The sequence below is a fragment of the Abramis brama genome, assembly GCF_963993115.1.
Source record: "Abramis brama genome assembly, chromosome: 7".
Classification (NCBI taxonomy): domain Eukaryota; kingdom Metazoa; phylum Chordata; class Actinopteri; order Cypriniformes; family Leuciscidae; genus Abramis; species Abramis brama.
Genome location: NC_139969.1, coordinates 40,321,940 through 40,348,454, shown reverse-complemented (window position 1 = coordinate 40,348,454; position 26,515 = coordinate 40,321,940). Strand labels below are relative to the sequence as shown.

At 41.0% G+C, this 26,515-nt stretch overlaps 1 protein-coding gene across 3 annotated transcripts in view; it reads left to right on the top strand.

Annotated features, from left to right (window-relative positions):
* dab1b (DAB adaptor protein 1b) overlaps positions 1 to 26,515 on the top strand; it is a 50,726-nt gene that overhangs the window by 19,801 nt on the left and 4,410 nt on the right. Inside the window, exons 3-11 of one of the 3 annotated variants that reach the window (XM_084121108.1) lie at positions 16,629 to 16,768; positions 17,320 to 17,418; positions 19,050 to 19,181; positions 19,263 to 19,382; positions 22,277 to 22,315; positions 23,541 to 23,600; positions 23,820 to 23,879; positions 25,185 to 25,241; positions 26,391 to 26,490. In XM_084121108.1, the coding sequence (XP_083977234.1) occupies positions 16,629 to 16,768; positions 17,320 to 17,418; positions 19,050 to 19,181; positions 19,263 to 19,382; positions 22,277 to 22,315; positions 23,541 to 23,600; positions 23,820 to 23,879; positions 25,185 to 25,241; positions 26,391 to 26,490 (807 nt within the window). The remainder of the gene's footprint in view (positions 1 to 16,628; positions 16,769 to 17,319; positions 17,419 to 19,049; positions 19,182 to 19,262; positions 19,383 to 22,276; positions 22,316 to 23,540; positions 23,601 to 23,819; positions 23,880 to 25,184; positions 25,242 to 26,390; positions 26,491 to 26,515) is intronic. The other 2 variants (XM_084121109.1, XM_084121110.1) reach the window with 2 other exon arrangements.

The window sequence follows — 26,515 nt, the reverse complement described above, 5'->3', positions numbered from 1 at the left end:
ACACATAGTAACCTGTGGCAGATGTCAAACTTTTATTAAATGAACACGGCCTGTGAAATAATGGCAACAGAAAGGGCATTCTGGGTTGAGCACACTTTCATCAATGTTTTTTAAACGTGCGATACAAAATCCTGTTGACTGCAATGCACTTGAAAAATAAGTGAAACATTTCTACTACTAAGTAGTAGTTTTTGGCATCATTAGTATAAATTGTTAAGAATTGTGTTTATTAATTCCAAAGTGCCATATGAATGAAAAAAGTTATTATAAAATTAGATATTATGCGGAATATTCACACTGCTCTTTTCCATAAAATGATTATATTTTATTGTCTTATATTTTATTATTTAAATTTTAATGTTGATAATATTATATGATATTCATGTGTTTTCAGTGTTAAAAGGTGTTTTAAAAATTCATGTTTTAAAAGGTGCTATATAAATAACACTTGCATAGCAGAAGTCACCGATTAGTGGATTGTGGTCCAAATCCGGCCCCTAGACCAGGACTGGGAAACACCGGCCCTCGACATCCACTTTCCTGCAGAGTTCAGCTCCAACCCTGGTTAGACAGACGCATATGAATATCTATATCTGCAATAGACTTCAGCAGATGATTTTGCTAATCTAAGACAATTCAACAAGACAAAGGCATCAGCTAAGTTGCCATAGTTTAAAACCCTGTAAAACTGATGAGTTAATACATATAAAAACACAATCACATTCAAACCTGTGAAAGGTTATCCCATTTCTTCCTGCGAGGCAGGAGTGTTTGATCAGGGTTAGAGCTAAAAATCTGCAGGAAAGTGAAAGTGTGAATCAGTCCTCATGAATTAATATTCATTTATGCAACCAGTCTTGAGTCCAGATGTACACCATGGTCCGTTGGTGACCTCTTCCTCCTGAGCAGAGGTTCTCAAACCTTTCAGGCCTCCTCTGATCAAATCAGAATATCCAAGAACCACATAGTGACAACAATCTTCCATTCATTTATTTATTTATTGAGCAATTCCGTTGCTTGCAAAGTCAATGAATGCGGTAGCGGCAAAATGCCTAATATTGATTAACATTAAAGTGCCCCTATTATGCTATTTTAAAGTCTCCTAATGTTGTTTTGGAGTCTCCTACAACAGGTCTACATGCATCAAAGATAAAAAAATATATATATTTAATTTTCTCATAATAAACATTGCACATCACCACATTCTTCACTGATTCTCAAACGACTCAATGGACGAATCAGTCTCTCCAAATCCCTCCTTTCCGAGAGCTACTCTGCTCTGATTGGTCAGATGGCCCAGTCAGTTGTGATTGGTTTACTCTGCTCTGATTGGTCAGATGGCCCAGTCTGTTGTGATTGGTTTACTCTGCTCTGATTGGTCAGATGCACCAAACAACACCCATTACCATCAACTGTCGATGACGTCGATTTTACCATGTCAGTCCGAGCGCGAGTCCAATGATGAAACATTGGAGGAACTTATTCAACCCGAACCTCCATCGCAAGGGCGACTCGAGCAGAACCTTACTATACTGTAGCTGACCGATTAATTGCATTAGCGACAATATCACGATATGATAAAATTAGATTATTTAACCGCAAAGGCTGTGATTACACTCTGGTCACATGACACGTGAATGTAAAGCAGTCGGCAGAGGAAACATCAACTTGGCACGTTATGTATATAGGCCTGGCCTACAGGAAAGAACCGTTTATATTTTATCTATCTAATATTGTGTTGGTCATACTATACAATAGGGTGGGAGAAAAGATTCTCTCTCCAATGATTCTGAGCAGTTTAACCACAGGTGCGCGATGACGCTGTGTGTGCTATAGAAACACCCGTTCTCTGCTTGCTTCCAATTCCACACACACACACACCACACGAACCTTCCGTAAAATAATATTTCATAAAGTTCGGAGAGGTTGAAGCGACTTACAAGGACATTCGCGGGCTTCATTGCACAGGATATGCGCTGGGAGAAAGCTCATGCTTGATGTTACTCTTGCAGTGTGTTGTCTCGCCCACCTGCATTTTCTTCACACATGATCTACGAAAGCATCATTTATGTAATTTGGAATGCAATGGGCTTGATATAATTTATTTTAACTTATAGTATATTCAAATCATTACTCACTGACAGGAGGCTGCTATCAATTTCAAATACTCGTGCGCTTTGTGAAGAGTGACTTCGTGTTGTTAAATGTACTTGAGTTTAAAAATGCTTTTAGGTTGTGAAATTAATGTAAACACATTCAGTTCCCTTTCAAGGGAACTCGCATTGCGTCGAGTTTGACGCTATGGGAACGCTTTGCGTGATGACGTCTTGAAGCACATGTAAAATCAGTCCAATGGTGTAGCGGGACGTCAGAGGCGGGTGACGTCACGTACCAGGAAGCTATAAAAGCCGGCCTGAAGCAGGAAACAACAGCTTTCTGAGTCTTCAGTAGCGCTCTGTGTTGAAATCTGTCTGTCTTATTTGGTGTTGTCTGATATATATATATTATTCAGTATGGCGAGCAAGCAGCAGTTTAGAGTGTGTGTCCATCCCTGCCCGCGTTATTTAACGGGAGGTGACACACACACTCTTTGTGTTGTTTGTTTGGGAGAGGAGCATGCCCAGTCAGCACTCGAGGGTGGTGACTGTGAGCATTGCTGTGCGCTTCCTTTGCGTACGCTCCGATCCCGCTTGGCTCGGTTCAATCCCGACCACGTTCCCCAGGGCTTTGGTCCCGCCGCTGCCGAGGCACGGCGTCGATCTCAGACCTGGGGTTCGCAGATGGATCTGTCAGTGGATGTTGAGACGGGCTCTGCCTTATCTCAGCATCCTTCTGATAGATCCAGTGCCTCTCATCAGGGTGTGGAAGCACGCGCTGCGGTTTCTTCCCCCCCGGTGGAGGCACCAGTACTGCAATTGTCCAGCTCTGAGGAGCTGGACGTTGTTAGTATTGAAGCTGAGTCTGAGGATTCGCCACCTCAGTCTCACGCTTTTGAGGAATTGCTCGATGTTGTCACTAGAGCAGTTCACAGATTATCTATTGAGTGGCCAGAGGATAGGCAGGACGTTTGTTCGAAAAGCAAGCTCGACGAACGCTTCCTGCCATCTCGTACACAGCCTCAGCGAAGAAGCCTTCCGTTTTTTCCCGATCTCCACACCGAGGTGTCGAGATCGTGGGGAAAACCGGTTTCATACAGAGTGTATGCACCACAAACATCCCACTATTCTTCCATTCATAAATATAAAGAATATGGTTATGGGGAGATGCCGAAGGTGGAGGAGACGCTTGCGAGCTATCTCTCTCCAGCAACGGCATCTTCCCTGAAAGCTCCTTCACTTCCCTCTAAGCCAGTAAAATACACATCATCTCTGGTTCATAAATCGTATGCAGCCGCTGGTCAAGCTGCAGCGTGTCTGCATACGATGTCTATTATGCAAGCCTATCAGGCAGAATTATTGGGGGATTTAGAGGAGGGCGGGGGAATTGGTCCTGACACAGTGGCTGAACTTCGCAGAGCCACAGATCTGTCTCTCAGGGCCACCAAGGAGACCGCTAAATCAATCGGGTGGTCTATGGCAGCCCTGGTGGCCACTGAGAGGCATCTGTGGCTCAATCTGAGCGATATAAAAGAGAAAGAAAAGCACGTTCTCTTAGATGCTCCGGTTTCCACTGTTGGTTTATTTGGTGATGCAGTAAACAGTGCGGTAGCTAAATCTCAGGAAGCTGCTAAACAGGCAGCTGCATTGCAAAAGCTTCTCCCCCGCCGTTCATTCTATGAGGCTGCTGAGCGGGAGCAGCCTCACTCCTCTAAAAAGAGCGCTGAACACCGTGCCACTCAAAAACAGAGTGTGTCCTCTCGTGCTCCCCCACAAAAATCTCGGGGACACGGAGGGCGCGCTCAAACCCAGCAGTCTTCGAGGGGTAGAACGGATCTGCGGACCGTTATTACCGCCAAGAAGGCTGCTGGGAAAAAATCCTGACGTCCGAGGGCTCAGGATTAATGAGGGTAGTCCCCCCCGAAGCAGAGCGGTTAACACCTCTTTTTACGGTGCCCGTCTCTCTTCGGTACCCTCAGGGGACCGTTCTGCCAACCCTGCCGCCTCAGGTGTTACAGGGCGCAGCGGTCTCCGGCGAGCACATATCTCAAGGACCACCCGGAAACGTAGTGGCCTCGGGATGCCCGCCCCCTCCGAGGAGGGTGTTAGAGCAGTCTGTTCGGTCGCTCCCTGCCGGTGCGCCGTTACAGGGCGTCGAATTGACTGCTCAACAACAACAAAATCCAGAAACCAGTCTCGAGAGGCTGGTACCTCTAGTAGAATCTTTGACAGCGTGGAAGCTACTGTCAAATGTTTCTCGTTGGGTCCTGCAGACCGTGGAAAAAGGGTATCTGATTCAGTTCGGGAAACGCCCACCTCGGTTTATGGGGGTTCTGCCCACTGTGGTGGCCCCCGAGCAGGTTCTGGTTATGGAACAGGAAGTAAACACTCTGTTAGAGAAAGGGGCCATAGAATATGTACCTCCCTCCGACAGGGAAACCGGGTTTTACAGCCGGTACTTCATAGTTCCAAAAAAGGACGGGGGATTGCGTCCCATTTTGGATCTTCGAGTTCTGAACGAGTCAGTCATGCAGCTCAAGTTCAAAATGTTGACATTGAGACAGATCGTGCCACAGATCAGGTCCGAGGACTGGTTTGTCACGATAGATCTCAAGGACGCATATTTCCATGTTTCCATCCGTCCTTGTCATTGGAAGTTCCTGAGGTTTGCTTTCGGGGGCAAAGCATACCAATATCGTGTTCTTCCATTCGGCCTAGCTTTATCACCCCGCACTTTCACGAAATGCATGGATGCAGCTCTGGCGCCTCTGCGCCTTCAGGGGATTCGCATCTTGAACTACATCGACGATTGGTTGATTTTAGCTCAGTCGCATCAGTTGGCGGTTCAACATCGAGATGTTGTTCTCGCCCACATGAAAGAGCTGGGGTTACGGCTGAACGCCAAGAAGAGTGTGCTTTCTCCACTCCAGAGAACCACTTTCCTAGGCGTGGTTTGGGACTCAGTGTCGATGCAGGCGCGCCTGTCACCGCCACGTATAGAGTCCATCCTTGCAGCTGTGAAAAGTGTAAAGCTAGGCCAGCTACTCACTGTCAAACAGTTCCAGAGACTGTTGGGTCTCATGGCAGCAGCTTCCAACGTGATACCTTTTGGACTGCTGCACATGAGGCCCCTGCAGTGGTGGCTCAGGACCAGGGGGTTTTCCCCGAGGGGCAACCCATTTCGCACAATCAAGGTCACGCGGCGATGCCTACGTGCCTTGGTTATGTGGAAGAAACCTTGGTTCCTGTCCCAGGGCCCAGTGTTGGGAGCTTCTTGTCGTCGCAGACTGCTAACGACGGATGCTTCCCTCACGGGTTGGGGAGCGATCCTGGAGGGTCGCTCAGCTCAAGGTCTGTGGGAAGACCATCATCGTTCCTGGCATATCAATCGCCTAGAGATGTTAGCTGTCTTCCGGGCTCTGAGGAGCTTTGTCACAGACCTCAGGGGACACCATGTGTTAGTGCATACGGACAACACGTCGGTAGTCGCCTATATCAACCACCAAGGGGGTTTGCGCTCGCGCCCATTATCAAATCTGGCACGCCATATCCTCTTGTGGTCCCAGGGGAAGTTGCTGTCACTCAGAGCAGCCTACATCCCCGGGGTTCAGAATATAGGAGCAGACACTCTGTCGAGGCAGGGGCCGAGGCCCGGGGAATGGAGGCTCCACCCCGAGGTGGTGGAGCTGATATGGAGGGAGTACGGCCAAGCACAAGTGGATCTGTTTGCGTCTCGAGAGACGTCTCACTGTCCACTCTGGTTCTCCCTCACGCATCCAGCTCCTCTCGGACTGGATGCTATGGTACAGGCGTGGCCGAGGCTTCGTCTGTACGCCTTTCCCCCAGTTGCTCTGCTCCCGGGAGTTCTGGAGAGGGTTCGCAGGGACCGGGTTTGCCTGCTTCTTATAGCCCCGCGCTGGCCGGGCAGAGTATGGTTTCCCGACCTTGTGTCCCTCCTCGACGGGCCTCCTCTGGAGCTACCTGTCAGGAGGGACCTTCTGTCCCAAGCAGGGGGTTCAATACTTCACCCCCGCCCAGAACTGTGGAACCTGTGGGCTTGGCCTCTGAGGGGGCCCAGCTCATAGAGTCAGGTCTCTCAACTGAGGTTGTTGAGACCATTCTGCAGTCCAGAGCTCCCTCCACGAGGAAACTTTATGCCCTGAAGTGGAGAGTATTCACTTCTTGGTGTAGTGACCGTCGGCTGGACCCAGTCCACTGCCCAATTGGTACAGTGCTGGAGTTCCTGCAGGACCGGTTCACTGCAGGTCTGACCCCGTCCACTTTAAAGGTCTATGTGGCGGCCATAGGTGCTTACCACATTCCTTTGGGTGGAATGTCTGTGGGGAAGGACCCTCTGGTATCTCGTTTCCTTCGTGGCACTTGGAGGCTGAGGCCTGCAGTCCGCTCTAGGGTGCCGCCATGGGACTTGTCCATTGCTCTACAAGGCCTGTCCCTGGCCCCCTTTGAGCCCATTGAGGAGGTTTCGGAAAAGTTTCTGACTTTGAAAGCTATTTTCCTTCTTGCCATTTCTTCTCTTAAGAGAATTGGGGATATTCAAGCATTGTCGGTTGCTCCTTCCTGCTTAGAGTTTGCTCCGGGTATGGTGAAAGCTTTTCTCCATCCCAGACCGGGTTATGTCCCCAAGGTCCCCACTAATGTGGCCAGACCTATTATTCTGCAGGCCTTCTGTCCTCCTCCCTTCCAGAATGCGGACCAGGAGGCTAATAATTTGCTTTGCCCAGTTCGGGCGTTAGACGCCTACGTCCACAGAGCTGCCCTGTGGCGCAGAAGTGATCAGTTGTTTGTTTGCTTTGGCTCCCCTAACAAGGGAGGGCCGGTGTCTAAGCAAAGAATGAGCAAGTGGGTGGTCGAGGCTATCTCACTTGCTTATGAGGCGGCTGGGCAGCCTTCTCCTTTGGCTGTCCGGTCACACTCTACAAGGAGCATGGCGGCCTCTAAGGCCCTTATTTCAGGAGTTTCTCTACAGGATGTCTGTGATACGGCAGGCTGGTCCTCACCGCACACTTTCGTCAGGTTCTACTCTCTGGATCTAGACTCTGCTCCAGGGTCTCATGTTTTGTCATCCTAGTGCTGCTCTTCATGATTTCACACAGGACAGACATTTGTAGCTATGGAGGCGTTGGTATAGACGTTCCCATAGCGTCAAACTCGACGCAACGCGAGTTCCCTTGAAAGGGAACGCTCCGGTTACGACTGTAACCTCGGTTCCCTGAAGAGGGAACGAGCGTTGCGTCACCTTGCCATATCTCCTTCATGCCTGTCAGCACGACTTCAGACTTTACTAAGCTGTTGTTTCCTGCTTCAGGCCGGCTTTTATAGCTTCCTGGTACGTGACGTCACCCGCCTCTGACGTCCCGCTACACCATTGGACTGATTTTACATGTGCTTCAAGACGTCATCACGCAAAGCGTTCCCATAGCGTCAAACTCGACGCAACGCTCGTTCCCTCTTCAGGGAACCGAGGTTACAGTCGTAACCGGAGCGTTATATCTTAAGGGATTAAACAGACAGGACAAACCACATCTTATATTTCAAAAGAGATCTGTGCATTAGTGTGAACGCAGCTGAAAACATGGTGTTATGTCCTAACTTCTCTTTGGAGCCCAGCTGATTTGTTATGAAACAGTGCTGAATATTCTGCATTGAATATGAGGCATATCTGGTAATTTGTCTCTTGGGGGTTTAAGGTCAACGAGTTTCTGTGTCAGGCCTCCAAAAACTAAACAGCCTGTTGACAGATTGGGGCGTCGAGAGAGTGTCTTCCTCCTCCCCATATGCTGCCATCTGTCCTGCACTCACAGAACTGTTGAGCAGTTGATGGCTGACACATGCTCCCCTAGGAGAGTCACTGATCTACTTTCACTGCTGTGGAACCAATAGGATTATGCATTTTCATGTGAGCATAGAACAGAATATTTCAAACCGTAGCACAGTTTATATGGATGAATCACATAATTTTGTTTGCTTGAAAATAATGTTAATAACAATGGTCTTGTTAAAAACAAGACAATGGTCTGAATTGTCCTAAAATAAGCTATATTTTCTTTGTTTTAATTTATGGAGGAAATATGGCCTTGGCATTTCTTCATTAGGTTCACCTATATGTTCTGATCTTAATAAATGTATCTCATGTTTAATTGATGGGTTTTAGTTTTAGTGTTGAGCAGGTTTAGAAAAAAAAAAAATAATATATATATATATATATATATATATATATATATATATATATATATATATATATATATATATATATATATATATATATATATATATTAAGAGCATATTTAAAGCATGTTTGATATATATCCACATATATTCAGTGATTTAATGGATACATAAAAGTTGACAGCTACATGTCCTTTATGTTAGTTCAGTTTTACCCTTCCATGTTTACCATGTTATTTATTTTTTATTTATTTTTCACATGCTGCTGCTAACAAAATTGTGTTTTATCCATATTTGGTTTGGAACTACACGAAAAGGAGTAAATAATGACAGTATTTATATTCTTGTGCATACTGGGCAAAATTTCACAGCTGTAGTGCATTCACTTTTAACTATTCAGTTTAAAGTTTAACTATTATGTGCTGAGCTGAAACTCGCTTTCTGTCAGGACTTTTACGGGCTTTTCCCAAACCACTGAAGTGACGTCGACGTCCGGGTTAGCGGTAGCATGAGCCGTCAGGCAAGTGTTATTTAAATAAACACCTGATGTACTTACAAACTTTTCAATGCCTCGTTTTATGAGTACAGAACCTATTTGTACTACTGTAAAATTTTGGTGCCATTCTGGGCATTATTAGTGGGGTAATTTACGAGATACATCATAGGATCCATTAGGGCCTGCACTAAGCCATTCGGCTGATATCTCTAAATAAGCTCTAACTTTAATAATGTTCGACCAAGGGAAAAAAGGCTTCTGGGGGGTGTTTGGCTCGAGGTCATGGTGCAAAGGACCCTAGGTTGAATTTACTCCGGACCATCCCTTTAAGGTCATTCACTCCTGAGCTAAAAAAAAAAGAAAAAAAAGAAAAAGAAAAACAGGTCATGGCAAAATATTTAATGGTCTTTCATTGGTCCTAACCATTTTAATCACAAATCACTGGTCAGGAAATTAACAAGACAACTTTTTCCAGGAAGGAGAGTCAGTGTTGTTCCACTCAATGCTAATGGCTTCAAAAAGACAGAAACATTTTTAAGTGTTCAAGTCTGGCCAAAACATGAGCCTGATGGACTTGTTCTCAAGACACTTCTTGGTTGTCTTTGCACTTTAAGCAGGAGCATTGAAAGATAACATCTGATCATTCCTCTTTAGATAACAACTTTTCTTTTGTGGGAAGCAAGCCATCCTGCAATATTCTCCTGTCCTCCAATGCATTAAATGACTTTTCACAGTGAAGTAGCTCAGCAACACCAGCCGCTAAAAAGGCCTGTCTTCCTCCATGCTTTACTGTGCTAGAGATGCATTTATTATTATATTTCTCAGCAGATTCTCTGGAGCATCACCATGCAACTCGTGTTTCATTGTGATTCATCACTCCACACACAACTTCCCATATTCTGCCAAAAACTTCATTCTGTCTTTAAGCCAATTCACATGGCACAGACAAAGTCCAAGAAACATGTTTGTTGGGTTTTGCTGGATCAGTGTGTGTTACCCCCTGTCGGTGTCTGTTGGCGTTGGTTGGGGTTTGTTTTCACCTGACTGACCATGTTCAATCAGTGTTTGACAGTGTCTGTTAGGACAGTGTGAACATGACAGTTATTTTTCATAAAATTATAAATCCAACTGCCAGCTTGTTTTTTGGCGTTTGTCTGTGTGGTGTGAATTTGCCTTTTGATGTTTTGAGACAGCAATGGCTTTTTAAGTTGTGCATTTGCTTAAATTTAGATAATTTCCTGACTAATAATTTGTGGTTTAGACACTTAAAAGCTTAGTGTTTAGCCATTTTGGGCTTGGTCCATTTGCTTTTGCCCAGGAGTGTGTGTAGATATATATCTTATCAATGAACTGTCTCTTAAAAGACGAGAGTAGACATATGTACAACCTTTGACATTATATGAATCTGAAAAATCTGGTGTATTATCTATCTATAAATTACAGAAACGTCTGTCTGTCTGTCGATCTGTGTGTGTGTCTGTGTGTCTGTGTGTGTGTCTGTTAACCGCATATCTCTCGAACCGTTAGTCCGATGGATTTCAAACTTGACAGGTGTCTCGCTACGGGCACGAGTAAGTGCAGCGCCAAGTTTGACGTTGTTTGGATGAGAAATGCTAAAGATATCTTTAAACATATCATTTTTAAAAGGTTGTGGTTTAAAAATAAACATTCTGACATTAGAGGGTTGTATCGGTCAAAGAAGCCCCAAGAAGGTTGTGGTTTAAAAATAAACATTCTGACATAAACACTCTGTCAGCTACACTGTTTACTTCTGAATATTATAGTTTGGTTCCAAAACGTGATAAATCCATTTTGATTAATTTGAGTAAAAATGTGTTTTCTTTACCAAGAAAGTGGCAAGATGAAAACGACTATTTTCTGTTTCAAACTTTCACATAGCATCTTTAGGTTATAATAACATAAAAAATTCAAATCCAGATTTTGATTTTCAAAGATCTATTATAAAAACGGATAATTTTTCCCCAAAAATGCAACACTTTTTTCCAAAATGCAATTAATCCATTGAATCAATATAAAAGTTATTTTTTATTATATTGAAACTGTTGAAATCAGCCGTCGCTAAGAAATATCTCCTGAACTTTTTTGACGGTGATCAGCTCACAAAAACTGATTTTGCACGGGCACTTTGCACTGGTCCCTGAATCGACGCGCTTATTCATTTGTGGATGTTAACTGAATCTGTAAGTCAGCTATGCTGTTTACTTCTGAATATTATATTTCATTCTGGTGCGCTTAACGTTATCGCTACTGTGTAATAGTAGCCTATGCTATTCACCAACTAAACATATCCTATTAAATGTGTTCACAGTCTCTTTCACGGGCATCATTTGTAGTAGCCTATTCACAAACTGTTTCCTCAAGCATAGCGTTTTCTCGGAGTTCACTGTGTGCTTTCTACCATGCACAAATAAAAATGTCACTGAACTTTTGCTGTGTAATTGTAACAATGAGCACTCAAACACACCAAACCAACAATTACTAAAAACACACTCAAAAACTGATTTTGCACGGGCATTTTGCACTAGCACTTAGAAGGTTGTGGTATACATAAACACTCTGTCAGCTACACTGTTTGCTCCCTGAATTCAATGCGTTCACAGTCTCTTTCACGGGCACCAAACCAACAATTACTAAAAACACGCACAAAAACTGATTTTGCACGGGCATTTTGCACTAGTATGAATTAATGGAAGAAAAGCTGTAAAGGCCATGTTTTCTGTGGAGTAATTTCCGTTCAATTATCTTTTGGTTATCTTTTGATTATTATATGGCTCTGTGGAATAATTGAATCTGATTAGTCAATCGCGAATGCTGTTCCCCGATAACAACTGGTAAAAACTGATAACACAGGCTTATCCAGGTAAATGAAGTCGCTGGTTTACGCTTGCTATGAAGGTTTTTACTCGTGAAAGTTTTGAGTTTGGTGAGCTAATTGAAATATTAAAACTCAAATCAATATTGTGTGTACAGTTATTTAATTATGCCATCCAGGCAGTATCGTGAACTCGCTCTCTTGTTTCATACAAACGCAGCGGCGGCCATTTTGTGACTATTGTTTTGTACACTGTTGGATTATGAGATACAAACAGGTCAGATTTTAAAACAGTTTAATCTGAAATCAATATCTCTTATCTTCATAATTATTAATGTGGTGAAATGCTGTGTAATAAGTGGTATGACTGTATACTGTATCTCTTAAATGTTCCTCTAGTTTGATCTGAAACTGCTCTCTCCGCCGAAGCTTTGCGTTTAAAGAGCTAATAAAATATTTAAACTCAGATCAATATTTCGTGTCTAATTAATTATTTACTTATGTGGCAAGTGTAATAAGCGGGATCATGTACATCCAGCCGGTTGTTATCGCAGAATAAAGTGTTATAAAGTCAGAATTGTGAGATAAAAAATCGCAATTTTTTTTATTTTGTGGCAGAAACAAGATTTCATGCTTCTGCTTGCTTTTAGAGGGAAAGGCCGTCTATAAAGGCTGGTCTAGGGCCAGTTTTCTCCGTAATAAAATAATATATTGCGAAATTCCGGTGTTTTGAGCGGTGTTCTGAGTTTTACACGCGCACATCCTCTCGTTATAGTAAGCAGTAAAAAATAAGACATTCATTGTGCATCAACTTCACTGATTATAATGGAACTTTGTGAGATTGCGATGATGTTGTATAGCCGCTTTTTCATGATAATAAAATGAGCGATCTTTGCGAGCTTTCTGCCATGCCAAATCCTGCATATAGTAAATGTTTTTAAAGGGGAAGCGCATATCCTAATGGTGTTGGTTCACTCTCCGCCTATGATCAGAAAATTAGCTAATATTTTGTGTTTTGGTGTTGTTTTAATATAGAATTTGGTCTATTTCAGTTATATTAGGCTAAATACAGAATTTTTTGGTTAATGTCTGTTTCGTAGATCATAAAAAAGTGTGCCCCCTCATGAAAATGAAATCTCCATATATTGACAATCATGGACTACAAATCCCATCATGCACTGCCTTCCACACCTGTTCATCATCACCTCATTATTTACACACAGGCTGTGTCTGAAATCGCATACTCTCTTGAGTAGGTACTTATTTTGAATAAGAAATTATATCACAACTGCTTAAAGAACGCTATGTTTTATATAGTAGAACAAAAATAACAGGAGGACAAGCGGCTCCCAACTGGAGGGCACACCATCAGCCTCATTAACTTGCAAAAACAAGGCATAAAACTACCACATCAGTACAAGTGCACACTCATACACCCTGCACAAGCTACCGGCTCATTTTCCGGACAAGTGAACAAGAAAAACACAAACTAATCAGTATCAGCACAGTCACAACACTTTGACAATTATATACTGAATTTAATGCTCCTTTCTAATAACCAAGAGTGGCATTTAGGCTTGTGTAAGTAAATAAATAAAACACATAACTTACCTTATTAAAAAGCTGAAGGCAGCGTGTGCGAACATTAAACCTCCTTAAAATGGTGTCCTTCCATGAAGAGTAAGATCCCTCTCAAAAGCCAGCTGAACTAACTGGGCCTTCGGTTTGTGAAGAATTGAGCGTCTGTGGTGGTGAAACCATGAAAACATTGTGCAGAGAGGAGAATGAATTCTCACAGGTTGCGGTAGAAGCGCTGAAAGTCAGAGCATGATTGAGCGCAGTACACTAGGCATTGTTTGCAGAGTTTTGTGGTACTTGGAGAGAAATAATCTTGTGGTCCAGGTTTCCCCATCTGTGACTGTATTTGATTCCTTTTGCGACCTCAAAAAGTGTTTTGCGACATCAAACTCTGCATCAACATCTGGTGATTGTATCAGGTCCATGATATGCTTCACAGTCTCAGGATCCAGAAATGAATCACTCAAAGCTGTAGTGCAGTCTCTTAAGTGCTTTTTCTACGTCATCCTTCCTTTTAATCGGTCGTTTCTTCCACCAAGTAATTGTCCATTTTCTTGTTTGCGTCTTGGCTTTGGGGTCGTGGATCTCGGCAGTGCATCGGCAGCAGCCGTGGCTTTCCCCCACACTTTTGTAAATCCCTCATCACATCGAAGTTTCTGCAAACACTCTTTTAAACTGGCCACATTGCCCAAACACGTGCCCAGACCTGTCAAAGTTTCAGTGTCCTCTCCCTACAGAAGGTTATTTGGTGGATCCAACAATATTCCAGTGATGATCCACCACTTCATGCACAAGGTTTACAAAGATCAGGAGTTGGTTCTCATTGGTTTTTATTCGCAGCTCTGGACCGTGGGCTTTTACAGAATCAGTTTCAGTCAGAAGAGATGTGATCTCACTGATTTTTTTCAGAACGATGGACATTGTATCTAAATGGCCTGTTAAGCTTTGTTCAAGAAGCCGTTTGAGTCTCTCACCCTTGTAGTGCACTACCTCCGCTGACATCACGTGCATTACAACCAAATGTAACTGATTTTTGCTTGTATAGTCCAGCAAAGAAAGGAAAGGGCCACTGCCTCCTCCTGCCATGTTGTCAAAAGCATCCAATTTCCCATGTAAAGGTTGTTCATTTTTCCCACAAAAATAGCCAATAACATCTGTTATGGAGGACACCTTGTACCTGTTCTTTTGCATCTGGTCTGCGTTTAAAAGAGTTGAGATCTCTTTTCCGGTGCTTGCGAGTCTTTCTCGCTCGTTCCACATTGTGTATGAAGAAAGGTGCTCTTCAGAAGATTTGTGTTTGTGAAATCCTCAGTCTGTTTCACTGGAATTTTTCCAGTCACGCTAGCCAGCATTCACAAAAGCGTCCGTCACACGGCTCGTGCCAACATTAAACTTACGACAGCAAAAACAAATCGCAACATCCACTTTTATGCTGTACTCAAGCCAGTCTCGGTTAGTATACCAAATAGAGACAAAAGCACGTTTTCTGCCACTGAAAATGCACACAGGTACGGTTGTAATATCAATTATTTAGGCTGAGGATTTGAAATTTCCGCCTCTGAGTTTGAGCCGACAGGTGGTTGGGTCATTTTCTAATATCCATGTATATTTTACGTGATCCATAAAATGCTGTGAAAAAAACAATTAGCTAATTGATTGACAGGCGATCTGACCAATCATAATCCGCCACACGCCATTTTGTCCAACAAAGCAGTCAGGAGAGTTAGTAGATTAACACCGGTGGATTTGAACTTGAAAAACGGTGTGTACTGACGTCTTTCCAGGGTTGAAACAACATTCCTTCTGATGTTCATTCATGTTTATTTGATGAAATATATGAACCAGAAGGAAGAGATGATCGGTTAACTGAGGCACTACAGCGATCTGTCAAGACACATTAAAGAGCTACAAAACGGTATTCATTGTTTAGATTTCTTTAAAAAATGACCAAATTTGAAAGTTGAGACATTGTTTCATATTAAAAGTAACCTGCTCTGTCCTGTCTGTCAGCACGTTGTCAGCGTCCTCTTTGCTCTGCGATGTATTTTTCACTGCATGAGAACGATGTGTGGCGTGAGAGCGGCGCCGCTTGTCGGACGTAGCAACAGTAACTAAAGGGGGCGGCTCTTTGCGAACGGTCAATTGCCTGCGATAGGGCTTCACTGATGCACCATCACACAACGCATAATCACAACCAAACACACACCTGCATAATATATCTATTTTTTTTTACAATCGTCTAATGAAGATCGGCCAGTTCGAGGGGCGGCACCAAGCATGCATTTGAAAATCTCACTGCACGCAAATGGATAACACTACGAGCAATCACAACAAGCCCCATACGCTTAGCTACCATCGGAGCTAACTGTAGATTAGACTCTTGCCGTATCTGGTCGCAAAACAGCAAAAACGCCCTTCTTGCAAAGGAACGATTCGTGCGCCGTCTTCTGTTCCTTTTTTAGATAAAAAGCCAAGTCTGACTCGTTCATTGTAGCGGCCAAAGCCGTTTCAAACAACTGGTGTTCATCCAGAGCCATCTTGCAATGTTTACTAATGACTTCGACGTCACAGCGCTGTCGTCATCTGTTTAGCTCGCCTCTGGCCCACCTATATCAGATAACCCGATGTGATTGGTGCAGCTCGGATACAAGGGCATATTTAATGAGCATCTTTACTCGACGCCAGAGTAAACTCGCTGAGCAAATTCAACTTGTGCTCTCGCGAGAACTCTGGATTTCCAGGGTATTGATAAACATGTCTTTCAAATGGAACTTTGGGGTGTCTTGTTCATTACATTTATTTTCATATGAAAGCAACAGAACTTAAATTACATCCAGTTTATTAGCGTAAGTATAAATCCTGCGATATCCGCCTTTGATCGGTCACACTGTCACACCTCCACTCTCTCCAAATTCTTTCCATTTTTGTCTGCATTTCTGAGCGTTTGTTTGGTTAGCCTGTTTTGGATTACTGGCCTGTACCTGTGTTTATCATTTTTTGCCTCTTTACTTTGTGTTTTGGACTTGTTTGCCTCGTGTACCTGTCTTTTTATTTTGAATCACTGCATGCCTGACTACCCCATTAAAGTCTACAAATGGACTTTCATTCTGCATCATCACATCAGGAAATATCTTAAATTCACAAAATTACAATATCATGAATAATCAGCATTTACCAATTAAAATGTTCGGTAGTTGTTGAAAATAGTCAGCCAAGATTCGAAAAAAAAAAAGGAATTTTACCAAGATTTGTCAAAACATTGTCAGAAAGTAATGTCATAGTGACCAAAGTGTGTATCACATTACCACACAATGATCTATGTGCACATATTCATGCTAAATATTCCAGCATAACACTATCTCTAAAGGTTAAAGGCGACATGATATATCAGCTTTAATGAATTAAAGTCTCACTCCATCTATCTATCCTGTGTGTGTAGGTCAGGATCGCAGCGAGCAGGTCCTGGTTCAGCGCTTCAGAGGCGATGGCATCAGGTACAAGGCCAAGCTGATTGGGATTGATGATGTGACGACCACACGTGGAGACAAGCTGTGTCAGGACTCCATGATGAAGCTGAAGGTAAAGATTCGGTTGCATATAAGCTGCAGTATTCCCTATGTTCTTGTCTCAGTGCATTCAGAAATGTGAACATATTAAAGGGGCTGAATACTTTCTGAATGCACTCTATGTATATACTGTAGCTAAGCCATTTAGCATTGCCTTGAGACAGATCAAGGTTTCAAACCTGGTCCAAGTGACCCTGCAATGTGTTTAGAATCGCTTTTAATAATTCAACAGAGTGAATACAATGATCTGTTTCTTTTCTGCCCTCAGAAGTCAGAGAAAATAGCAAACTAGACACATCCCTTTCAAATTCATCCCTTTAGAAGTGCTGAATGAGTAACAAGCGTGACCTTACAAACTATGCAGAACAGAACACTATGTACCATATGCAAAACCCCACTATTCAAAGTCTGTCAACATCCATCCATCCATCCATCTTCTACCGCTTAAGCGGTAGTCTGTCAACATATTGCTGATAAAGTGAGAATTCATCTTTACACTACGTTTTTATCCATGCTTGCTTGTAATTCTTCTCATGCTTATGTTTCATCTGTTTATTGCTGCAGGGAATTGCTGCCTCGGCACGATCAAAAGGAAACCACAAACAGAGAATATTCCTAACTGTGTCTTTTGGTGGAATCAAGATTTATGATGAGAGATCAGGGGTAAGAGTTTTCTAGAAGTGTACTCTAGTTTTATTAGTGTTGTTGTGCCAGATAAACGCTGCTCTGATTCTAAAATTAATTTTCTGATATCTGGCAGTTATATATCATATGAACACAAGTACTGAATATCATCATAACCGTGATTCATCTGTAGGCAGGAGACAGCAGATAATCACAGCCATGCTGATATTCAGTACTACAGCACAACCCTGGGTTCAGGTCATGTTTAGGGCGCTTTTCAGGATTTTTTTTTTTTCATGCTCTTGCATGTAAAACTACTTTCTTATGCACTACTTTCTTATGCAGAGCAAGTATGGACTTGCTACTGCCAATATATACACAGACTGTGAGCATGTAAGACATGCTGCTGCTGCATACATAGACAAACATAAATCCTGAAGCAGATCTGGAGGAGCTGGGGGAGGTGGAGGGGTTCAGAGGAACTAATAGTGCACTTATGGACTAGTTTACAGAAAGGCTATTTAAATGTTGACCAAGGAACCTCACTGGCTGCTGAATCAGCAGAGTCAATCAGCTTGTGTCCAGATTACATGTAAGATTACATCTAGAGTTTTATGATTTAACTAAATATGTCTGCAACACTCAAAAAAAAGTTGGATAGGAAGGCATGTTTACCACTGTGTTTGTTACATCACCTATCGTTTTTCAATTGTACTCATTTGGGACGCGAGGATACTAATTGTTGCAGTTTTGCAAGTGGAATGTTAACCCGTTCTTTCTTGATACAACACCTAAGTTGCTCAATAGTCCATGGCCGTCGTTGTCTGTTTCTCCTCTTCATGTTGCACTATTCGTCAAAGACAAATCTGGACTGCAGGCCAGTCAAGCACACAACACTGTCTATAAAGCTCTGGCACATGCAAATTGATGCATGGCATTTAAAAGGCATAATGTTATGTTGTAAGGTGTGTTAAAGAATAAAGCAAGAACTGAATCCAGACAGCAATCTTTTAATGCATGGAAGCATGTAAACCGATCATCTCCAACTCCATAACTGAACTGAACTACGTCTAGTCTCCGTCCACGTTCCAGCTCATTGGGTTACACTGCCGTTTAGCGGTCATTCACAGAATCACTGTAATTCACACAACACATATCATAGGCATGGGATGGATGGAAAAAATGGCTGGAAAAACCGCTTGTGGGCTTCACAGTTTGGAACAATCTCTGTTGCGTTTAAGGAGATTGTGAATCTCTGTATGTGACACAGGCGTGTCTCGCTGCAAACCCACAGAGGACAGATGATGTTGAATCAAAACTGAATTGTCCTCAGTGTCAATTCAATGACTTTCCTGCATGTTGAATGACTGATGAATATGAATCATGTCTTTAATAAGTTTCCTACATTACAGTTTTAGCAACCATCAGGCAGTGATGCACAAACACAGCTATACAGGGCATTCAGAAAGTGCTGAGTGTTTTCTTTTTTTTTTTTCACAAAACCAGTCTTTTCAATCTTCAATTTCATCAAATTTCATCACAATCTTCGACTTTTGAATAGAGGCTGTTTAAAAAAAAAATTGCCTGAAAAACTGGTAATATGAAAATGGTCTTGCTTTAGTAACTGTTCCTTACATATATAATGATGTGATAACATCCCCAATCCTCAGGTCTTACAACACCATCACTCTGTACACGAAATCTCCTACATTGCCAAAGACACAAGGGACCATCGCGCCTTTGGCTATGTGTGCGGTAAAAAAGGCAACCACAAATTTGTGGCAATCAAGACAAGCCATTCGGTTAGTTGTTAATATTCCTAAATTAATCTTGCTTGTTAAAAGTGGCACTATTTTTCTTTAACCTCAGTTATCCTCTTGTAGGCAGAGCCGGTTATATTGGACCTGCGTGACCTTTTCACCCTGGTCTATGACATCAAACAGAGGGAGGAGTCACAAAAGAAGTCTCAGAAGGACAAGCACTGTGAACAAGCCATCTATCAGGTAAGATCATGAACTAAGTCAAAAACATCATTTATTAATTGCTGATGACTCTTTCTGGCAAAATTCTGAATGTATTTCTGCTGTCCATATGCTTCATGCCATACAAGGTTTCCAGAAATTACAGACATATAAATCAGATTAATCATACCATCTCTCTTATGAAATATAAATGATCATTCAAGAGGGTGTTTTGAACAACAATTTCTCTGATACAATTGCTGTAAAACATTCCTTAAAGAAAACATTGACAACTTATTGAGATCCATCCATCCATTTTGCAGAACGATTGATCTATTTAGGGCCGCAGGGATACATGGCCAACTTATTGAGATGGTTCAGAGATTTATCAAAGTTTACAACTCCTTTTAACTTGACCACAGGCTGAACAACTCTTCCATTGTTAGGACTGTTTACCAACATGTTAAGAATACAAAAGACTAAGTTTCCTGTAAATTATGTTTACAGCAGCACAACTTTTACTGAAGATAGTGGGATGTTTCAGTTTCGTCACTAATGTCACTGAAGATTTTGTAGAGGGGAGGAAAAACAAACTAGTTTTGCAAGTAATGAATTAATGATAGATGGATATACTATCAATCCTGTCAGTTAATCGGCCCATTAATTTCAACTATTAATGATATTAAAGGGATAGTTCGCCCAAAAATGATATTTAAGCCATGATTTACTCACCCTCAAGCCGTTCGAGATGCATATGTCAATCTTTTTTCAGACGAACACATTTTCAGTTATTTTAGAAAATGTCTTAGATCTTTCAGTGGTTATAATGTGAAGCAATGGGGTCCAGCTGATTCAAGTCGCAACATGTGCATGCATCCTTCACAAAAATAATCCATCCGGCTCCAGGGGGATAAACGAAGGCCTTCTGAGGGTAATCCGTGCAGTTTTGTCGTAAAAATATACATATTTAAAACTTTATAAACGAAAATAACTGGCTTCCGGTGGCGGTCGGTGCGCGTTCATGGAGATGGTTGCTGGCATATGACGTAGGACGTAACGCAGGAAGCGTCGTGACGTAGACCGAGCGTGACAGCGCAGCCAGAGAGCAGAGCAAAACAAAACTCTACGTTCGCTCTACGTCACGACGTCATTCATCTCCATGAACGCGCGCCGACCGCCACCGGAAGCCAGTTATTTTCGTTTATAAAGTTTGAGCGTGTCTTTGGTTCAATGCAAGTTTTAAGCAGAAAATACTCAGCAATGCTGTCGACTTATGAATTTACACATGGTTTGTCTTAAAGCATATTAAGAACAGCACATAGACATATAAACAACATTAAAAGCTGGATTTTCACCACAGAGGGACTTTAACTCTTTCCCCGCCATTGACAGAAATTGTCTTCAATCCATGTTTTCACTGTTACACGGTAGGGGGCGCTGTTACACATCTTCTGAAAGAGAACAGAATCTCCTGATCAAAACACAGGTGAAGAAGCAGAAACAAATGATAGAAGATTACTTGAGCATCAAACATTAAACAACATATAAATCAAAACTGCCTAACGTTACTGAATGAAATGTCGACCCCATGAAGAGAAAACGACTACTCTGAGGGTGTTGATGATCTCAATCTACTTCATCTGTGGACGAAATCTTTGCGTCTTTTTCGCGCTCAAGTTCATTCAAATGTAGGCGCGCGGTAAGCGCGCTCATAACTGAAGCGACGCGCTCGTTTTTTTCCAGGCGCAGCGACATGAAAAAAGACATGAAGGATGGGGGTGCACCCAAACACTACGGGTGTTTTTCTCTTCTCCGTAAATAAATCTTGTAACAGAGCTACAGCAAGCGTTTTTCGGCGGTGGAAATCCATTAGCCACTAAAACTTTTTTTGTCATTGTGGAGAGCGCAGGGCATGGTTGCATAGCAACGACAGACGCCACGGGAAAATCGGACCGAATTTTACTATTAATAATAAAAGATAAGCTAAAGTGTATTGTAAATGTCAGTAAATCATTTTTTATAAAAAGAATGAGTCAAAAAAGTCTGAAATATGTGAGGTTTATCTTTTTATAAAAACCTTTTTTGTCAACTTTATTTGAACTTGTACATGTTAGTATATAACATGTTGCAAGACACTTTTAAAATCTGGCATGATTTTAAAATCATTTTTAATCGTATTATTTTAATGTTTATGTTAGTGTGTATTGATGCTAATTGTATTTGTTATTTGCTGTTTTTCGACATAAAACTTGGTGAATTGATTTTATTGTGTACTAGTATTAGTACTTTTTGAACAGGATTCTGTGATAACAGTGATAATTTTTGGCACTATAATAATTAAATGAAATGTTCATGCCATTTCATCTCTAGTTATGATCAACTATGATCAACTAAAATCAACTAATTATGTGTTTTTTACAGTAGGCCTATAATATGCAAAGTACAATTTTCTATAAAAAAATTATATCTGATTCTGTTCTTTTCTCTGACACGCGTTGTTGGGTGTGGAATGTTACTAATGTGATTGCTTTATCTGTAAATTAAGTTAATTCTTTTTCAATTACTGAATTCATTGAAATAAAATTAATTCTTTGATTTTAATATTTTTTTGGCAATGCGTCGTGTAGGTCTTAAATTTCAATCTTTATGGTCTTAAAATGTCTTAAAAAGGTCTTAAATTTGACTAACTGAAACCTGCAGGAACCCTGTTGACAAAAACGAATTCCTCAGCTTTTTTTCTTCAAAATATTGCTTTTTTATGAAACTTACCCACATTTAAGTGTTGATAAAAAGAATGCATGAAGATAGAATACTTTTTTCTTTTTTTTTATCAGAGGCTCTGTTCTTTCTTTTAATATATTGTATGTTCAGATATTCATGAAGTTTTTTAAAATGCTACTTCCAATAATGCCTGTTTTTCTTAATGACTGACACAGACGATTCTGGAAGATGAGGTTGATGATCCAGTCTATCAGGTGAGTACTTGTCAATCTCAGTTATCATAAACTTAATCTGATTTTATTAAGAACTGGCATTCTATGTGATTTTATTATCATTTAACTCCATTTAAGTGTTGCTGATATTGTTTGCACTTGATGCTTACACAACTTCTGTTAACCATTCAGCTCCTGTCATTGGCAGTGTATTGATATGCAGTCATGTTTTGTGGTTGTGTGTATATGTTGTACTGAGAGTCATGAACAGCCCCACTGGATGCACTGATGTGTTGAACCCAGTGCTCTCGCGCTCACACTGAATACAGACAACTTTAACCAACAATTTAACATCCACATTATATCTCCAAGCAGAATCCCTAAGATAGAAGCTCTCAAGATTGGTTTAGTTAAGCTTTGAAGAATTTGCATCAGTTTGTGATGGGAAAAGTCCAGTGTTTTTACCTGCTGAATTCTATAATTATTGTGTTATATTATCAGAGAAAATGTTCTTGCTCAAGAGACATATACTGCCCATACGCTACATGACTTGGTTGTCATGAATCCAAAGTTGTTGGATTGCTTTTCAATTTGCGATGCCAGTTCCAGTGAAAGCATTTGTATCAAAGGCAGGACTAGATATTTAACCTGCTAAATGTCTCTCAGGCATCTCTCAGATCATGTCTTTGACACTTCACACCTAGTGATCGTCATTCACGCTAACGAGACATGATTTGCCTCTGATTTCAAACTTTCAATCTCTATTAACTGCAATCAGGGCTAACAGTGTGTCGTGTGTGGGCAGTATTAATGAAATTGTTAGTAAAGTATCAACTTCTCATTTTTGTAGATAGATTTATCCTAAAATTAGGAGAATTTGTAACAAATATACATTAAGAGTAGAGAGATAAAAAAAAATCGAAAAGCATCTCCGATCACTTTAGGAAAATTTGACATATTGAGATTTCTGACTTTTGATTGCTGACTGGTATCTTGGCATCTCTTCTGAAAATGGGGGACTTGTGAGATTACTGAGGTGTTTTTTGTGAGAAGTAGAGGAAACAACAGAAAAATAACTAAGAAATGAATGAGATATTGTTGATTTTCTATCCTGTGGAAATAAATAGGGCCACCCTACAGTTCTGGATAAAGATACAAAATATATTTTTTTATGGATAAAGGGTCATCATTGAATGTTCTTAGTGTTGTCTCTGTCTGATTGGTTCCCTATGGGGCCTTTCTCATTTTCTTTCCCAACTCCTTGTAGTACATTGTGTTTGAAGCTGGACACGAGCCCCTCCACCAATCAGAGGAGAGCGTTTACCAGGTACTTCCTCGAGCCACTCCCCTCTCCGCCCACACTTCTACAGACATAGCATCACAAAGATGGGGGAATCTGAAAATAAATTTCCTCTAATAATGTCTCCCCAAATTAAACATTTAAAATATCCAATAATCTGTCAGATTAAAAGTATACTCTAACATACCTACAATACATATAGCCTTGTTCAGTAGCCTTGTGTTGTTAATTCACTATAATTTTTAGGTCCCCACAAGTCATCAGAAAGACGGGATCTATGATGTTCCAAAACACCATCTTATGACTGTAGGTTCTCTCATGTCTCAAACATTCGCTCAACCTCCCTGTCCCTCTCCTCCAGCAAACAAACCTCTCAGTGTCCTTCCCCCTTCTTCGTTTTAAGACCTCAAGGGATTATTTCTGAAACCCATAGCGAATTGAAAGCGATTACTGCACTAAAAATATTTCTTTGTTCTTGTACACATTGTGAGTCTTTCATTATACGAGGGAAATGGATGAGGGGGAAATAAAACAGAGGTTTGTTTTTGGGGTTCACCTCTAGAATGGATGTACTGCATGGATTTAGAAAAGGTTAATGTGACAATTGCAATGCATTATGGTTAACCTTTATTTCGATTGTCCACTTTAGATATTCTACTAACTATAAGCAACTTTCAAGAAACATGTCAACAAAGTTACTTATAGTTAGTAGAATGTCTAAAGTGGACCATAGAAATAAGGTACAACTTGCATTAATGACAAGTATTTTTAATGAAGGTTTTTTGGACCCAATGAAATAAAGATGATGATTGGCTTGAACAACAACATTCATGATTGAAAATTTCAGAAAGAGGGATGTCTTCCTAAAATTTCTAGAGGTTATTATTTTATAACAGTCTTATCAATTAAGATCCACGCATACATTGCAAAATCCGAGACAGATCTGTGAAAGTCAAAACAGAGCATTGCTTTCACCAAGAATGAATCCATGTTAAATGATTGTTATCAGTCCATTTCACAGAGTGTTATTGCTTGTCTGTTCATTCAGTCGGAGCCTATCGAGTGCCTGGAGCTAATCTTTGCATACATACCAGTCACGCTTCTGCAATGTTTGCTCACACGCGCCAAACATTGATCTTGCTTGAGTCTTTGAGTCTTCTGGTGTGATTTGCTTGCTTTTCTATAGAACATGATCATTGTGTTGGTTTTCTTTTTTTATGTTTTACATTCACATTGGGTTCTGGTTAAATGATGATCCTCCACCTCATTGCTTGTACCTTCAGTTTAGTTTTTTTAAATGTTTGTCGGCTGATTCCCTTCAGTTGTTGGTGTCCTTCAAATGTAATCATTGTCTTCATTGAAGCCTTCCCTTGTTAATCACTATAGCATGTGTAGTAGTTACTGTATTTCTACTGTTGAATCATAATTTCATTGTCGACCCACTAACTGATTAATAACTATTCCATTTGTGGACTGCTCTCCTCAGTGAACACTAACTCAAAATCATAACGTAATCTTTGAACTCATGCAGATAGTTGTAGTTGTGTGTTGTAGAATGCCTTCCAGTATGGCTTTATATCTTCTTTATCTTTCTCCCTGAATGTATTGCAGAATATAAACCAGTTTGATCTTTTCGGTGACATGGCCACCCCCCCAGACATCCTTTCAGTAAGTAAACCCCAGGAGAACAATTAACCTTGAGGTCAGCCTCACTTAATGCAAACTGAATAAATTAGATATTTTAATAGTTCCCAAATTATGTTTGTTAATACGGCTAAAAGAACCTCACCCCCACTAAACCACCAGTTTGCGATGACCTAATTATATACAATCTGAGTATACAGTTGTCAAACTGAATATATATTTATACATCTGAAGAAATTGTTGTAAATCCAGTCATATATAGTTACAAGTCAGAATAAATTTAAAGGGCTCATGACATTAAAGTGGTCAAATTTTTCTTTTGACATGTTTTTTTACCATTAAAACATCCTGCACTTTTTATAGCTTTAAACGTCATCCGCATTATAGTCAAAGCATTTGTCTAACCGAGACGTACTCCACACGCCCAAGTCTGCTGACAACAGGACAAATGAAAGAGTGAAAGAACGTTTGCTTTGATTGTCTAGTTTAAACAGCTCGTTTACGTCTCTGTACATACTTTAGAAGGATCCAAGCGTTGGAAACCAATGGAAGGTTTATTTTAATGGTGTCGTGGATCGTGTCGGAGGACTATATGTTTGTTCAGAGCATTTGACTGCAGATTGTTTGGTAAATGAGGCACTTCTGTTGAGCAAACTGTATTGAATCTGATTGAACCGTAATTACATAAAGTTTTTTCTGTAAATGATAGTTTTATATGGACAACACTTACTCACATGCAATAGCAAGTGGGCGGTGATACTGTTTCCTATGGAATGATGTTAGCCAATCATAACAGTGGCCCTTTACTGACAAGCCTTATAGGAGATACCCATTAAAATCTGACCATTTCAGCTCAGTCAAAATTGAAAATATATATATATTTTTACGCATATATTTGTTTTGTTTTTTTAGCAGAAATTAACACTACAAGTGAACCTCAAGGAACATATTGAAATAATTTAAATCTAATGACCCATTTAAATGTAAATTCTGACTATACATAATTTATATGAATTTAATTTTAAATAATTGTTTTCTGATTGGCAGTCCTAGTAATATCACAGTGATATCTCTAATGCTCTAATGATTTATTGAGTGTGCAATGTATTATGATACAATAATGTAAATTGTTGTAGAGTCAAATATCAAACATGACATCAATATTCATCACAGATGCCAGCGTCGCCTGCTACCACAGTGGATCCTGGAAGGAGACGCCGTCAGCTCCGCCCAGAACTCCTTACTCACTTTAGCCCACCGGCCGTGCCCTCAGGTAACAAACACGGCAAATGCCATTT